This window comes from Anser anser (assembly GCF_964211835.1).
Source record: "Anser anser genome assembly, chromosome: 1".
Lineage (NCBI taxonomy): Eukaryota > Metazoa > Chordata > Aves > Anseriformes > Anatidae > Anser > Anser anser.
This window is the reverse complement of record NC_139720.1, coordinates 68,178,613-68,194,541: the sequence shown is the minus strand read 5'-3', so window position 1 is coordinate 68,194,541 and position 15,929 is coordinate 68,178,613. Positions and strand designations below refer to the sequence as shown.

General features: G+C 41.1%; 2 protein-coding genes across 6 annotated transcripts in view; one reads left to right on the top strand and one right to left on the bottom strand.

Annotated features, from left to right (window-relative positions):
• The window catches only part of SLC15A5 (solute carrier family 15 member 5), an 82,802-nt gene extending 74,019 nt beyond the window's left edge, over window positions 1–8,783 (top strand). The window contains exon 12 of the mRNA XM_083831303.1: window positions 6,548–8,783. Within this exon, the coding sequence (XP_083687429.1) occupies window positions 6,548–6,679 (132 nt within the window). The 3' untranslated portion in view covers window positions 6,680–8,783. The remainder of the gene's footprint in view (window positions 1–6,547) is intronic.
• Window positions 8,328–15,929, bottom strand: part of DERA (deoxyribose-phosphate aldolase) — a 55,198-nt gene continuing 47,596 nt past the window's right edge. For 3 of the 5 annotated variants that reach the window (XM_083831340.1, XM_083831342.1, XM_083831344.1), the window contains 2 exons: window positions 12,474–12,623; window positions 10,147–10,742 (listed from right to left, as the gene is read on the bottom strand). In XM_083831340.1, the coding sequence (XP_083687466.1) occupies window positions 10,686–10,742; window positions 12,474–12,623 (207 nt within the window). In that variant the 3' untranslated portion in view covers window positions 10,147–10,685. The other 2 variants (XR_014582386.1, XM_083831343.1) reach the window with 2 other exon arrangements.

Below are 15,929 nucleotides of genomic sequence, written 5' to 3'. Positions count from 1 at the left end.
TAAGAAATTCAAGAAAGGCCTTCTATAAGTAATCCCTCAAAGCTTTAACCCCATCGCCTTCCCCTCAAATCCACAGTGATGTGTCCCCAGAGGGTGAGGAGGCACCCCATGTCCCCACATGTTGTGCCCCGCACTTTTGGTCCACTTGTGGCATCTGGCAGGGAGGAGGCAGCACAGACCCTGATGGAGGTGGGGATGCAGTGGGACCAACGAGGTTTCAGCTGCTGATTCGTAGCTTGCCTCTCTCACTCACAATACCACTGCCATTCTTTGCATAGGCAGCTGAGTACTGTGCCTGCAAACCACCATCTTTTGCCTCTCAGTTATAGTGAAGTCACTTTTTGTTTAAGATAGTGTATCTGTGTTAATACTAAAATAATATTTTAATAAAATTTTTAGTAATGTTTATACTAGAAATACACTAAGTACTGCATCTTTTGCATATGGAGCAAAGGGTTGACTTGCAAGAGACTGCTATTTTGATAAGAATACCTTTTGCTTAAGAACTAGTCTTCAGGTTATTTTTCAAGTGTTATTCTAAATCTATGTTATAAAATGTTTATATGTGCACTTCGGAGCATGGTTATGGTATAGCTGTAAAAGAAGGAAAAAAAAAAACACAACTGGTATCTTTTCGCATACTTAAAATGTCAGAACCAATTTGCTGTTCTGTCACCCTCGGGCTGTGCAAAGCTAATCCTCAAAACCAGCTGCACACTACTAAGTGCACATATACGCACCAGCACTCAGTGCATTTCCCCAGTGCTCGCCTCCACACCTCGCGCAGTCACAGGCTGTCCCAAGAAACTTGGAGCAAAGCAGAGTGGTTCTGTCACCTTAAGGATGTGAAAGGAGATGTTCCTATGACAATAAAAGCATTCCTAAGTGCACCTCCAATCATAAATCATTTTCAAAATTGCTCCTGGCTTTTTAATTTCTTTCATTTGTAGGATTTATAGCACACTGACATGCTAGAATGTTTATTCTGTGGTCTGCCCATCACGTGGAGCACCATTGGCACAACACCAGGCTTCAGCCTGCATTAATCTAAACCTCTGCAATGATCATTTGCGTTTTTAATAAATGACTGATAATTGTGCGTGTAACTCTGATAGTGATTAAAACTATCATCAGTACAGGGTGCAGACTGTTTCAGCCTTTTTTCATGGCTATATGCCATTCTTTTTAGTATTGCCATCACAGAAACAAAAAGCTTCTTGTTTGAAAATTATTTATGGAGTGATGCAGAGCTTTATAAGATTTTCATTCACCACTCTGTGAGCTGGTATCCTTTTGGATTAGAGTGTACTCTCAATTTCAGCTCATGGATGAGAACTACTTGATTTCTCTTCATAGTTCTCAGCTCGAGAAATATCCATGAATATGTATTGCATCTTTTGACATGCTCCTTCATGCTGGCTTTTGGGGAAGGCTGCGCAGAATCTCAGAAGTTAGAGACAGAGTGGACCCATTAGAACATCCACTCTGCCTGCATCCCTGTACAGGCTTGCACCTTCTGAACGTAGTTGTCTCCTATTCAGCCAGGTCCCAGCCGAGGGGCTTCTGCTGTTTCCTTGGTGGGCTGCCCAACAGCCTTGCCTAACTACTTACAGAAAGATTCATTGGTACTCACTCAAAATTTTCTGCTTGTTATTTTTGCATGGTGCACCTGATATAATCCCGATGTTTTGTATCAAACCGTTCTCCTCCACTGTTAGAGTTCACATTTACCTCCATCGGCATACTATTTCCTATTTGCAATCGTGTGACATGTAAGGGTACTAGTCACAAACCACAATATTGCAGCAAGTGATGTGCAAAAACAGAACAAAAAAATCAATCCCTGCCTCAATGAGTTAATTGCTCAGATGAATTAAATTTACATAACACACAACATGCAACACGGAAGAAATGTTAAGTTTTCAAAGACAAAGCATTTCAACGTTACAAAACACTAGCACAAAGGTTGCCCATGCCACTGTATCTCAACCTCTGTAAATGCTGTTTTCAGTGACAACGTTGTTCTTTGGTCTGTCTGTTACTTTTCCAGCCATTCCTAAAACGAAATTCACAGACAGGAGATTAGGTCTGTGAACCATTTTCTTTTGGTCTCAGTATTGCTCCTTTCCTGACAAGGCATCATGATGGGCTCACTCTCCCTCATCTTGCCCGGATCACCTCGCTCTCGTTCAGCTGCCACTTCTCATTTCTCATCTTCCAAGGCATCTTCCCCCCACGTCTTTCCTTCTGCTTTCCCTGCTTACACTTGCACTCACTGTTTCCTTTATTTCCCATTAGCTCTAACCTGCACCTGACTTACTGTGCCAATGTCTTTCTCTCCCTCTAGTTTAGCTTTTGGCTGCCATTTGAGTTTTGCTGCTTCCACACTGCATTGCTCCTGTTAGCACCACATACTCTACAAATGCAGCAGAAGGCAGGTGGTGAGGACAGGAGCCCTTCTCCCCTTTGCCATGGTTCACGTTCTGAAGCATGGGAATTTAACAGTGTGAAATCATCAAAATTTCTAGGTGCGGGCTGCAAACCCCCAACCCACTCCACTTTTTTATTCAGCTTCGTTTTTTCATTCTTTTTTTTTTTTTTTTGTTAGAAGAAAGCTCAGCTGAGGAAGATAATCTACCTAGAAAATTGCAGTCCATACAACTAGCTTGCCAATGTCACAACTGGAGCATAATGGAGAAAATAATGTTTATGATTCTTAGCGTTGCCTCTGCCTATAATACATGTAGTTTCTGAGGATTCAAAGCTCTGCTTGTGTTTTGCTCATGCACTTCACCACCCTTTTCTGGAAACATAGCCTATTGACCAATTGCAGCATATTCAAACATCCTAGCAGCAATTAACTTACTTATCTGCCTCACCTGTCACATGCATGTCTAAAAATCTGCCTTAGCATCTCTGAGTTTCTGAATGTTGTCAGCAAAACCCAGAGCACTGAGGTATTCTAAGGAGCCATACATTTTTGTTCTCTGTGTTGCACCAGTTTTACACCCCAATGAGTTCAGGAGAGCAGTACAGCAGGAAATTAGGCCCAAAGTACGTATACAGGTTTAAATCTGCTTGTGTTCTAAAGCACTTGTAACACACTGCTCTACAGCCCTCTAATGGAGAAAATGGCAGAGACGCTCAGGAAAATGAAACAGAATTAGCGCTTAACAAAGAAATCTGCCCTGGAGGAGGCAACTTGGAAAACACATGTTCATTTAAGAGTGGAGGGATATTTTCTTGTAGGTGAAATGACTTTTGTTCATTCGTTTATTACTCTGAGCAGAAGGTAATGCGTTTTCAGTGAGTCACAGGGGTGGGCAATGAATTGCATGAGATCAGCAGAAAGAGCACAGGTGAAACCTCCTGGAGGCCCCAGCGCCATCGTCCAAGGCCTGCTTGGGGGAAGTCACTGCTACTGGGGACGTTTCTCCAGGTGTCTCACAGAGACAGTCTCACTGAGGCTGTGGGCAGAGGTGACACGTGTCCAGTGAGCAGCCTGAGAAACCTGGCAATCCTCTCTGAATGCTTTCTACAACTCACTAATACAACCTGATTTGATTGCAGTCCAACACAAGACATTTAGCAGAGGACTCCCATGCATTGTTAACGTACCTGTTAAACCCCAACAGGCTGGGGGGGAGTTGTTTCAGGTCAGGTCTCTGTAAGGACGAGCTGCTCCTGCTCATCAGCGTTTCTCATCACAGGGGATCTGTTTTGGGACCTTCCCTGGCATTTTCAGGACAAGCCCAATAAAAATTTTGGAAATTGGGAAAACAGCTCTGCCTTCAGTCTGCTGGGGATACCTTTTAGGATGCCCTCTACTTCTGTCTCAGCTGCCTCCCCATTAGCTTAAGTGTCTGAAAGAAATAGGAGTTGTGGGAATTTGTACAAGATAACGGTAGGGAAAAGTAATGATATTTTTCTCAAACACTGTAGGAATATGCCCTCTCTGGATGCCATTGAATTGTTCAAGTATGTTGGAGACTCATATTGAAATGGTAGCCAAAGATATCTGTCATTTCTGAATAGTCAAGAGACTCTTCTTGCAAGTTGAGGCATTAGTCATAGCTTGCAGGGCTTTTTTTTTTTTTGCTTTCTTTTTTTTTTTTTCCCCCCGTTTTAAACCTCCATCCCACGCCAAGGAATAAAGGAGCAAACCGTCTAAAGATTATCCTCGTTTCATTAGCAAATCTGAACAAGAGAAAATACCCATGCTAGCACACCAAAAAATATAGTGGCTCCCAGTCCAAGTTCAGCACATCTTCAAGGTGTTTATTTAAAGCTTCTTGAGCTTCATACAGGTGTAGGCCAGGTCAATTTTCAGACCACAAACTTCAAGGAGCCCTTACGAAGCACCATTAGCAGAGGAGACTTGGTATGGCAGTGTTTTACAGGGTGGCACTTGTATTTTCATGGCTACTTGCCATCTGCAAGGACCAGTGTGGTCTGGCAGCCACATGGGGAAAAACGTTTGTGTAGATGTTCCCTGCTCTGCTGTCATCAAACCCTGAAACAGCTTGTTTAAAAGGGTTGAAGAAACTAAAACAAAGTCCCTGGTGCCTAGATCTATAGTTAGAGGGGCATTACTGGATAATGTGATCCTACCAGATTGTAAGGTTTGTTTTTTTAAAACATTAGAGGACTTGCCAACCCTGAAGGGACTCAAAGGAGGATGAAGAGGAAGAAACTACCTGGATATGCAGCACTGCAGATTTAAAGCTCTAAGTCCCAGAGCTCAGCACATGCAGTGCATCTGTGTAACATCCCTGCTGCTTCTGGGCTTCACCCTGAGAATTGCTCAAGCACTGCGTACCACCAAACATCCCCCCTGCGCTCGCATTAGGCTTCTCTTTATGTTCAGAGGGAAACAACAAAAGTTCCCCTTTTCCTTTACAGCTCTTTCACTTTCCGCCTAATGAAGGTGGAATATAAAATGTTGAAGGAAAAAGCAGTTTTTCCCCTACAGTAGAATTTCCTTTTCAGTTATTTTTAATCTGACATCTGTTTTAACATGCACTCATACACTACATTTATTTTTTTCCCTCCCTTGTGTTTTATTATTTACCTCCTGTTCCAAAGAGATCACAAAAGATTATGCTTCCGTGAAGCAGTAACAGTGGTAGCAACGATCTCTCATACTTCTTGTGACTTCTCTTTTCACCCGTTTTCCCTTTGTCTACATCTTGCTGTCACTGCCCTCCCAGAGGCCTTGTTACAGTCACTACCAGATGGGGCGATGGCATTCATGTTTTTTGGAATTGGACAGATTTGTGCTAACTAGAACACAAAGCCTTTCTTGTTCAGAGCCCAGATAGTCACTCTTTGTTCTAGTTTTGCTCAGGCCTTTCAGTACATGAGAGCAAGAAACCCCACTCTGCCTCAGATGATGCCTGTGCTTTGAGGAAAGCCCAAGACTGCTGAACACTGCAGAAAGCAGCCAATACTGAGATGTGGCAGCCTTTAGCCAGAGCTGTGATGTGACACCAAATGTTTCATTTCCCTTGGAAATGAAGGTAACATCCTTAATCAACTTAAGTGTGATTAAATTAAATGATGGAGAATATACATTCTCCGGCTTCTCCTCAGAAGCTGGTTGCTTAGCTCTGAGCATTAGGGGCAAAAAAATATTCTCGATGGACCAGTAATTGCTACAGACAAATTTAGCACCTCCCAGTCCTGCAGCCAGGCTGGTAACCCTTGGGGCATCTTCTTGGTCAGCAAGACCTTAGGCTGGCTTGTCCAGCCAGCAGGCACAGCAGTGCGCCTTGTCAGACACCTCCTGCAGCGCATCTGCTCTCTGGGCTGCGACAGCAACAGGAAGCCGTAAACTGTGGGATCACCAACCTAGCCTTGGCCCTGACCTTCGCGGAGACATGGGAAGTAACCTAGTTTTTTGGTTTGCTTGTTTGTTTGATGGTTACAACTAGTAAATAGGAGATAACTCATGTAAGTCTTTGCATACAAACAGATCTCATGCTATTAAGTGAAATGGAAAAATGAGCTTATCAAGCTTTCCCAAGATTCTGGGAAAATCATCATTCATTTGGGGGTTTGGCTTTATACAACACCGTACTGTAGAGAAATGACACTTACCTCTACTAGCAGAGCCTAAAAAGTTCCTTTGTCTAGTCCTCCCACAGAGAAAGCAAGACTTACAAAAACAAGCGTAATAAATTTCAGTATCACTTACTTGGTTTGTTGACATCCATTAAAAGTCCTTTGTTTTCATTTTGTCTAAGGAAGTAGTTCCAAACTGATGTTTTTCAGTTCAGTGTTTTCAAATGTTCCCTATGAACTGGGAGATCTGAAACTGTTATGCTTCAAGAAAGCTCTGCTTCCAGAAGACCACATTTTCTGCAATTTCCCAGAATTAGCAATCCACAAGATGTCCCTAGTGCTCAAACCAGAGCCACTTAAAATTACTAGACACAATAGCAATGGTTAGAGCATCTTGTGGGCACTCCTTGTATCAATGTTAAATTTTATTAAAGGATATTAAAATAACTGTGTCACACTTTCTGTTGCTATGTTGTTATTGTAGGTCCTCACAGAAAGTGAAGGAGCTGTAACCTGTACAGAACATACGAAGTGTCTCCACAATATAGCTGGATGGAGCCTGATGGTCACCCATCCCTTACTTACTCTTCCCTTTAAAGATGTGCAAGGACTGTAACCCTTTTTGATGCTTCTTTCTTTCTTTCTTTTTCTTTTTCTTCTTTCTTTCTTTGCTTCCTTTTTCTTTCTTTCCTTCTTTTCTTTTCTTTTCTTTTCTTTTCTTTTCTTTTCTTTTCTTTTCTTTTCTTTTCTTTTCTTTTCTTTTCTTTTCTTTCTTTCATTCCTTTCTTTCTTTTTCTTTCTTTTCTTTCTTTCTAAGTCTTACCACCCCTCAACTTACAGTTCAAGCTCTCTAGGATTCTAATAAAAATGGTCAACTGGTAATTTGAGTTATGATGTCTTTGCATATTATAAATACTTTTATCCTTGGTTGCCCTATTAAATAAGAACTGACCAGATGGACATTTCCCTGTCGTTTTCTCCTGGGTAGGTTGCATCTAATTAAAAGCAATTCCCTCCCTCTACTCCTACTGCACACTTTATATATCATCCAGATGTCAGCACTGGTAATTTCAGCAAAAGCACACCAAGACTTGGATAAAAGTTGCTGTTTCTATTTTTTTTTTCCCCCCAGAGGAGGCAGGGAGCCAAAGTTCCAACTGAGCAAAAAAAAATTAAAAGTAGATCAGCTTTTTCTGTCTCAGTAGCATGTGCTAAAGTATATAATGTATGTTCTCTGCTTCAGAAAGGAAATGAAAGAATGAACTTATACTACCAATGAAATAAAGATATCAAAGTATTACTTGCCCCAGCTGATATGCATGCTTCACATATAATTACTATTTAATATCTTTGTTTCCTACAAACAAGAAAAAAAGCTTACCCTTTCTCCCAATTCCCTCTTCTCGTAAATAAGTTTATGCAGAATATTCTAGATTTGCAGTTTCTACTTGACTTTTTTCTTGAATTTATTCTCTTCTTTGTGAAGTAGTTAACAAAATGAAGCTATTTAAAATCTAAATGAATAAATGTTATAAAAATAATTAGTATACTAGACTGACTCGCATCAAACATATGTTATACTCTGAAATATATTTAGATGTGAGTGCATAATTGCCTGTTCCTTTTCTAATGGCCTGAAGCAGAGTGCTAAATCTGAATTTTTCTCGAAGTCTATTCAGCCATGGTGCACTGCCCCCTCCTTGGTTACTGATTTCAGGTCCCCATCACCTTCCACATGCTTTGTGCAGCAGATACAACCAGCTGCAGTAGTCCAGATAAAGTCTCAATTCTTCTCTGACAAAGGGAAATAAATAGCAGCAAACAGGCAGCCACAATGTGAAAGACAGAAGAGACAGCAGTGGAAGTGCTGGTCAGGGCGAAGGGCAGCATTGCAAGCACGAGCCCAGAAGACCACACGGAGAGCACTTCCAGATCCCCATGGGTGCAGGCATACGTCCTGCTGCCAGTCTCTGACGTGAGCTCTAAATGCATCTCTAGCTCTCTCATGGGGCCAGCACTAGAATGAGCACCAACAGTCCCATGGCCCTGCCCAGCCTCTCCCCACCCGCACACCCATGGGCTCAGGAGCCATGCTCAGATCGGCACGGGTGTCAGGTACGTTGCAGGAGTGCCGGTCTCCAGCCCTGCCTCTGCCTCCTGGGTGGACCTTGGACCTGTGCTGCTGGACTCTGTAATGCTGAGAAATCTGCTTATTCCTCAGCAAAACAAAAACAAGAAACAAACAAACAAGCAAGCAAAAAAACCCCACCCCAAACCAGAATTGTCTTTATTGGAATATGCTTACAAATTCTGCTACCCCCACCCCAAAAATAAATCACTGGTTTCAACATAAATGATGCTTAGACAACTCTACTAGGAATCCAGCTTCTTCCAAAACACTGGATGGCTTGAAGCTGCACAGTATTTCAAATTGTTGTGTTTGTAACAAAAAAGGAAGCAAACATCGGACTTTCAGAAAGCCAAACCTCTCCATGTGCAGAGGGAACCTCTTCCCACCAAAGCAAACCAACAGCAACAGTCCATGTGTACATCAAAACAGAGAGGGAAAGGTAGCCGAAGGGGCGCATCAACAGAGATACAAATTCTCCTATCAATTTCGTTAATCAACTCATAGGTCCCATGAAAACAGTGAGGATGTTTCCAGAAGTACTCACATTAATTAGGAGGCATGCTTGGACCTTTCTCAATTTTAAGAAACATTAGAGTCCTTCCTCTAGAAACTAAATCATCTCTACAGAATAGCTTGTGTGATCACAATGTCTAAAAGACAACCAACAAAAAAAAGTGAACTTTGCAAGTGAGGTGACTCTTTCTACGAGAGAGGCATTGAAGTACAGTCTAAACGTTGACATGACTGGAACTAAACAGCAGCAAAAGCCCTGTGACGTGGCTGGGAGGGCATGGCAGAGGGCCAGTCTGGCAGGCAGCTGATGGGAGGTGACGTTGTACAACAGACTCCATATTCCTGGAAGTTCAGCAGCAGAATTTTACTCTAAACATGCCAACAGGCACTGGACTTTTTCCTTCAAGAAACTTTTGGGGAGATCAGAAGGCAAATCCTGTGGCAAAAGAAGGCAACTTTCCATGAAAACAAATGTGAAAACAGCCACAGCTCAGTCTACTGAGCCCTAATTTGCTGTGTTGAGACCTAAACCAGAAAAAGCTTGAGAGCCTTGGGTGAACTACTTACTGGGAAATGAAGGCCTATTTTTAGTACTAAGCACGGCATATAGGATTATGATTTCTGTATATGTTGCTTCTCTGTTCTTTTTTCCTGCTCAGTTTTCCTATCTGTCCAATGTGTTTTATAGAGCGGTAGCGACTCAGGTGGTTTAACCAGATAAATAACTGAGTTATTATCTTTATGAAGTCAAGATCTCTTTGTAATAAATGTACCTCGTAGCTTGATTTACAGCAAAATCCTCCTCCTCTTACTTCCCTGATGAGACCTACTTAAGTCAGTGAGACTAGTCATGATGATAAGATAATTAAGTTTTTAGTACAACTCTGGTTAGTGAGTAGAATGCAGCTCTGAAGTAATGAATCTACTAGCTCCAGTCTGATATTCAAAAGGTGTTGATAATTTAGGCATTACTCTTAATATGCTCTGAGAAAAGTATTCTTTCATTAAAGTTGTAAACCCTGTATAGGCCACAATTCTTTTAAATTAAAGAAATGCTTTCAGAATGGCAAAGTTGAAGTTCAGACAGCATACCAGTGACACCTGCAAACTGACAGTCAAACCCCCCTACATTAAAATGCAAAGATTTGCATGAATGTGTTTAAAAATGACAGGAGACAGGCATGGGAGCTTCTAAGCAAGTTAGACTAAAAATTTTAAGAGTGAAATGCCTAAAAATAGGCCCCTGAATGCATAGTTAGGCACCTATATAGAGGCTGCTTGATTTTCAGTTGTTCTGATCACCCAGAGCTCCCATTAACTTCAGGAGCAACTGTGGATACTCAGCTGTTCTAGAAATCAAGCCACCTTTATTCAAGGGTCTAAATATGGATGTCTGTGCCCAGGTTTGGGGGAAAAGAATAAAAAATAAAGGAAAAAGATTTTTGCTACCAAGATTTTATAAAAGAAAGAAATAACCAAGTTTCATTTTCTCAGGTTACAATGCTTGAAATTGAATCAACATAACAATTAATAGTGCCACATATCTGTGCAGAAGATTTAGTCAGAGGTGAATGGAAAGCTGTTCCAAGATCTGTAGCTCTTAATTAGCAATCTGAAACATTCGTTAGATATTTCATATTCTGAGACTCCGAAGTGTTACCAGGCCACCTAAATCTTTCTCATAGTATTTCAGTGTTGCCATTAATAAGCTTTTCAGGCTGGTCTGAGGAAGACTTTGCAAGATTAACTTTGCAAATCTGTAAGTATTAACTATTTAACTGTTTCTGAATTACCATTATTTCTACTTTTGGATCAAGTACAACCAGCAGACTTGAGCATATTTTTAAATACTATAAAATATGAAGAAGGGAGAATTAGGCCTTTAATTCTATCAAACGCACTCGCTTGTCAGAAGACTTCTGAATGCTGTTTTTTTTAAAGACCTCTTTTAAAAAATAATCCGGAGTTGACTTTGCATTTAAGCCATTGCCAGGTCATGCTGAAGTGCATAAGAGCCAGTCACATGGTGGAAAATCTGCAAGAAGAAAGAAAATTCATGATGAAATTACATATGAGTATAAATTTCCAAGTGCCATGGAAGTAATAAATTAAAGGCATGTCAGATGAAGATGACGGATATTTGTTTGTGTGTATGCGTGTTCATAAAATATGATGTAGTATACCTTCATATACATGTTTATAGGATCCGAACTAAGGGTTCTTGCTGCCTTGCTTGGAAAAAAAAAAGTAAAAACTCCTGTTATTAAATAAGCTTTCAAAAACAGACAAGTAGAAGATGATGCTTTACTCTCATTGTAATCTGATTTTGATGATTTTAGTATTATTTCTAATATTCAAAGTATTCAAAATTGTTTATGCTTTTATATGGTTCATTTCATTCTCTTTACTATACTACCTTAGGGCAGGAGGTTTCTCCATTTTCTGTGTTTTGCTTTTGTATGTATTTCTTTTAGTGGATATAATGAATGGCACATTTTATGATACATGTTTTTAGATGGCAGAGTATAGCAGAGCTTTGGTCATGATTGGGGTCTTCGTGCAAACCCTGGCAGACAAAAGGATGCCACCCTTAAGAAATCAGAACAAGCTGTGTCACATACACTGGCTGTCTTGTAAGACCCAGCAGCGATGGCAGTGGCAACACAAAAGCTCACGCTGCTTTGTCATAACCAGGGACATGATTTTAGGTCAAGTGAGAGGCAGAGACAGTCTGGCAGTGAAGCAAGCCAGTATTATCCTCATTGCAAGAGGGAACCTGGGGGTTTCAAAAGTCTCACAAATATTCACCCAGCATCCTTCAGCTGTTATATTTTTCTTAAGACATGTCAGTATTTCAGTTGCTAGAAAAGATGGGCAGGGGACTTATGTTTTTTCTCCTTCAACCTCTTTACACAGCTCTGTTCTCCCACCAGCAGCAACAGCACAAGGGCTCCCAAACCATTTTCCTGGTTAGAGCTATTGTCACCTCATCTCCTGGGCTTAAATAGCATGAGAGTGAAGTTCAGCAGCCCTAGTGGTTTAGTCCTTCCTATGAAGCTATGTCATTTCAACTACGTTGTATTCTTTGGGGTAGATCCCCTACTACAGTGAGGCAGGTCACAGGGCAGATAGGTCAGAAACTTTCTGCCTACTGGGAACTACACATTGTCACTGAACTGCTGGGAACTACACTATTTGTCTGCCAGGAAACACAGTGATCTGCCTGAACAAAAATAAAAGCAATTACAAAAATGAGGCTTTGTAGGAAACAATTGCTTTTTCTTCCCCAGGAAATAATCAATATGTTAGAACTTCTCTATCAGCAGTACCATATGCAGAATGAGACGTGACTTTCTCCACAGCACAGAAATACACTGTGAACAGTTGTGACAGTGACACAAAGGGTCTGTACAGTATTCTGAGAGCCAGCTGAACTGGCAACAGACAGGAGTGCAGGGGAGTGCACTACCATGTATTCGCAAAAGACTCTATATGTGTACAAACTGAGCCCCTTCGCCTACTGCATTGTGAGACTGGCCCAGATTTGTCAGCTGCCCGGATACCAGATTCCCAGGGGCCGGCAATGACAGGCCAAATTTAAACCAATACTGGGCTGGAAGTGAACTTGTCATTAATAATGCATTAGATGTATGTTCTGTTATCTTCTAAACAGCATCAAAAAGCATATTCTGGAAAAACAGTAAGCCAGCATGTTTAGAAAGATAACACTTTCTCTTCAACAGTCTGAAAATTGTTAACAACTAACCTGTTTCTCAATATCTTCCAACAAACTACTAGCACCCAGGCGAAAGAGCTCTGGCTTTAGCCACTCCACTCCCAGTTCATCCTTCACCAGCATAAGCCAAGTAATAGCTTCTTTTGCCGTCCGAATACCCCCAGCAGGTTTAAATCCAACCTTTATAAAGAAAAAAGAAATGTAATATACATTTTCATTCATCACAGCCCCAGAAGAGCAATCAGCATTTGTACACCTGCAGTCTAAATGTGCCTGTGGTGTATATAGCACATCCTGTTCGGTAAGTATCTGACTGCAAACAGCGTTAGGTCTGGACTAGTGCTGAGAGCCATCAGGCCTCAGTCCTCACTGTGAAAGACAGAATTTTTGCCCTGAGGGGAAGCAAGGGAGGGAGTAATACTTTTGACACCTCTACACTTTCTCAGGAGCTGGGTTTGAGACAACTTTGCCCATAGCACATACTAGGACAAGGAATGTAGGCAGAACCAGGGATATCTGCATATCACCTACTGCCTGTGTTGCAATCTAATTCCAAATAAATAACACCAAATATACATGCAGTAATGTAACACCAACGATGCTGAAATCAGGCATGTGATGCAGCTGACCTGTGTGGAGAGCAATGAGAGAGAGCTGTACTTTATAAAAAGCCTGTGTGCCACAGCTACACGTGATTGGGCTGTAAATTCAAACTTATTTGGAGCTTTTTCACTAAAATTTTCCAAATTTCAATTAAATTACATCTGTCTTTACCAGAAACTGAAATTGTTTTACAGGAACTGCAAAACTCCTCTCCCACCACACAATGGCTAAGCTTTCAGACACTCGATGAGAGAAGTGTCATATTTGGTCAGGTGAACTGCCATGTATGAAAAACCTATCTTTAAGGTAAAGCATGCCTTGAAATCCATGATCCCATGAACCAACACTGAGGTGACCAGATGTGCACCCCTAATGCCAATCTTGGTTATGTGCCATCTACACACACCTCATTCTAAGACAGAGCTTGTGATGCACAGTTACCAAAAGCCTGGTCAAAAATTTTGTTGCTTGCATTAGCTCAAATGTTGGCAAGCAGCAGTTTCTTTTACATTCATGAAAAATAAGAATTGGAAAAAAGCGTTTCTTCATTAAAGAAGAAAATCTGAATATATACAGTAGCACACAGTGATGCTTTCTACATTTCCCTCTGCCTCACATCTTTACCTTGGGTAGTCCTTCACTTTAGCCTCCTTCTGTAAGAATTATTGTTCTGATTACTGTATATACATTCCTAAAACCTCAATGCATTGACGACTTCTTTGTACCTTATAGATATGACAGTAGAATCGAAAAGTATCTGTCATTTTAAATACGTTTGGCAATTTTTATAGCGATTTCAGGACAAACAAACAAACATAGAATAAATCCTTCTCTAACACTGAAGCACTGTGATAACAGCATATTTCCAATATGATTATAAAGAACTATAACAGGAAAGGCTTGATAAATCCAAAACACAAAGACTGTGTTTTTGTGGATGGATGCATGTATGCATAAATGTATGCATACATCTGTTAACATTAGATTTCCAAAAGGAATTTAAACCACAGCAACTGGAAAAACATCTTCTAGACAATAAATTAAAATAGCGGGACTGTGTTTTCCCTCAGGAAGAGAAATCCTAATCAAATTCAAATTTAGACTTCTTCCTAGAAATGTTACAGCTCTTTGAGGTAATCTGTGGGAAAAACAAGTAAAATACAGTTAATAAGGCAATTAAAAACACCAAGCAAAATTCCTTTCCCTTTTAGCAAATTCTGAAAGCTCTTTTTTTTGAAAAAAAAAAAAAAAAAAAAAGCTGACAAAGAAAAGCCTGTCTTCTCCCCCCATTTACCATCTTTCCAAATGGGGCAACCGACTGCCATAAAAACACAAAAAGGAAGGGGGGTTATTTAAGTCAAGAGTGGTATAAAGTCCAGCTACCACTTCCCTGCTGTTTCACAGTATTTCATTATTTTGCTTAATAAGTTCATCTCCTCAAGAATTTTCTCTTCACCTTATATTATTAAAAGTAATAAGTTTTTCTGGATTGGGGGTTTTCCCTACAGAAAAACCAATTTATGTATGTCCTTCAATAATGACAGGAAAAGATTATTTCCCATTATATTGCACACTTTTCATATCACCACCGCAGCTTATCATTCAATAAATGTTACTCTGCAACTTGTTCCTTTCCTCGAAGAAATTTAATTTCTGTATTAACCTGTTTTTCCCAGTCAACGCCTTGCTAGAAAGCATCCCTACAGCAGCAAAATTAGTTTGTTAAAGATACCATTTAGAAATCTCTTGTCACTGATAATATTGTCTTCAGTTAATAAAGCACATGAAGTCAGTTTACATCTAATTCTCTGACATATGCAGACATAAGCACTCATTCTTAATAACACATTTTATACCATGAATACATCCTTTAAAAGCAAAAGGTGAATTCAATATTTATATCCAATTATTATACGTACAAAGCTCTGCAGATGCGGCAGAGCCAACCACAGCTCCTGTAAGCAGTACCTGTGCCGAGGCGAGTCACCTGGCCCAAGGGATCTGCCTCAGGTTGGCAGCAATGATGCTCCTGAAGAAGCAAGACTATCCGAGATGCTGGAGTTGTTGCATGGCAGAGAGAGATGCAGACTGGGGAAGGTAGGGGTGAAGACAGCCCAAGGATCCAAGCTGGCCTCATCTAGACAGCTACAGAGAGGAGAGGGACACACATCTATCCTGCTGTCACCTGGTTCCTCAAGATCCAACAGCCCCTGAAGCTATCTCAGAGCTATCTCTCTATCCCACTGGTCATCCCATGTCCTAACATCACACCTCGAAACGCCATCTGCAGAAGGGGCAGAAGGGTAAGCTAGAGACGACAGAAAGTGACCCAGAAGTGGGGAGAGGGTCTTAGCTAAAGATACAGTCTCCTTCCCCGAGGCCTCAGGTGATGACAAAGCCTACTGCTGAACATCTGCACCAGCTCTAACTGGGGACCTCACTTGTCTGAGGATACGGGAGGCAAGAACTGGCTTAAGTCTTCCTGGAGAACCTCCCCTTTTCTCCCTGCTCCTCACTGCCACTGACTTCCTTTGACAGTGACCTGAGGGATAAATGGTGTAACGCCCTCTCAGCTGCTGTCCTGCTCTCCCTCCACCTCAGACAACAGGATCCAACTGGATCTGCCTTCTCGTTGCTTTGGAAAGCCTCTCTGGCTTCCAAGAAAAGAAAAGATCAGAATTTACTCTTTGGGCTGCCAGAACAAAGTCAGAAAATAGAGCTGTGTACATTGGATGGACTCTCAGAGGCTATACATTTGTATAGCTCCAATGAAGTTTACAGGAGCATTCCAATCACTGCCAGCTTGAGATTTATTGAGATGACGATTTAAATATCTTAAATGGTGAAACAAAACTCAAAACCAAATGCAACACAGGATGTATC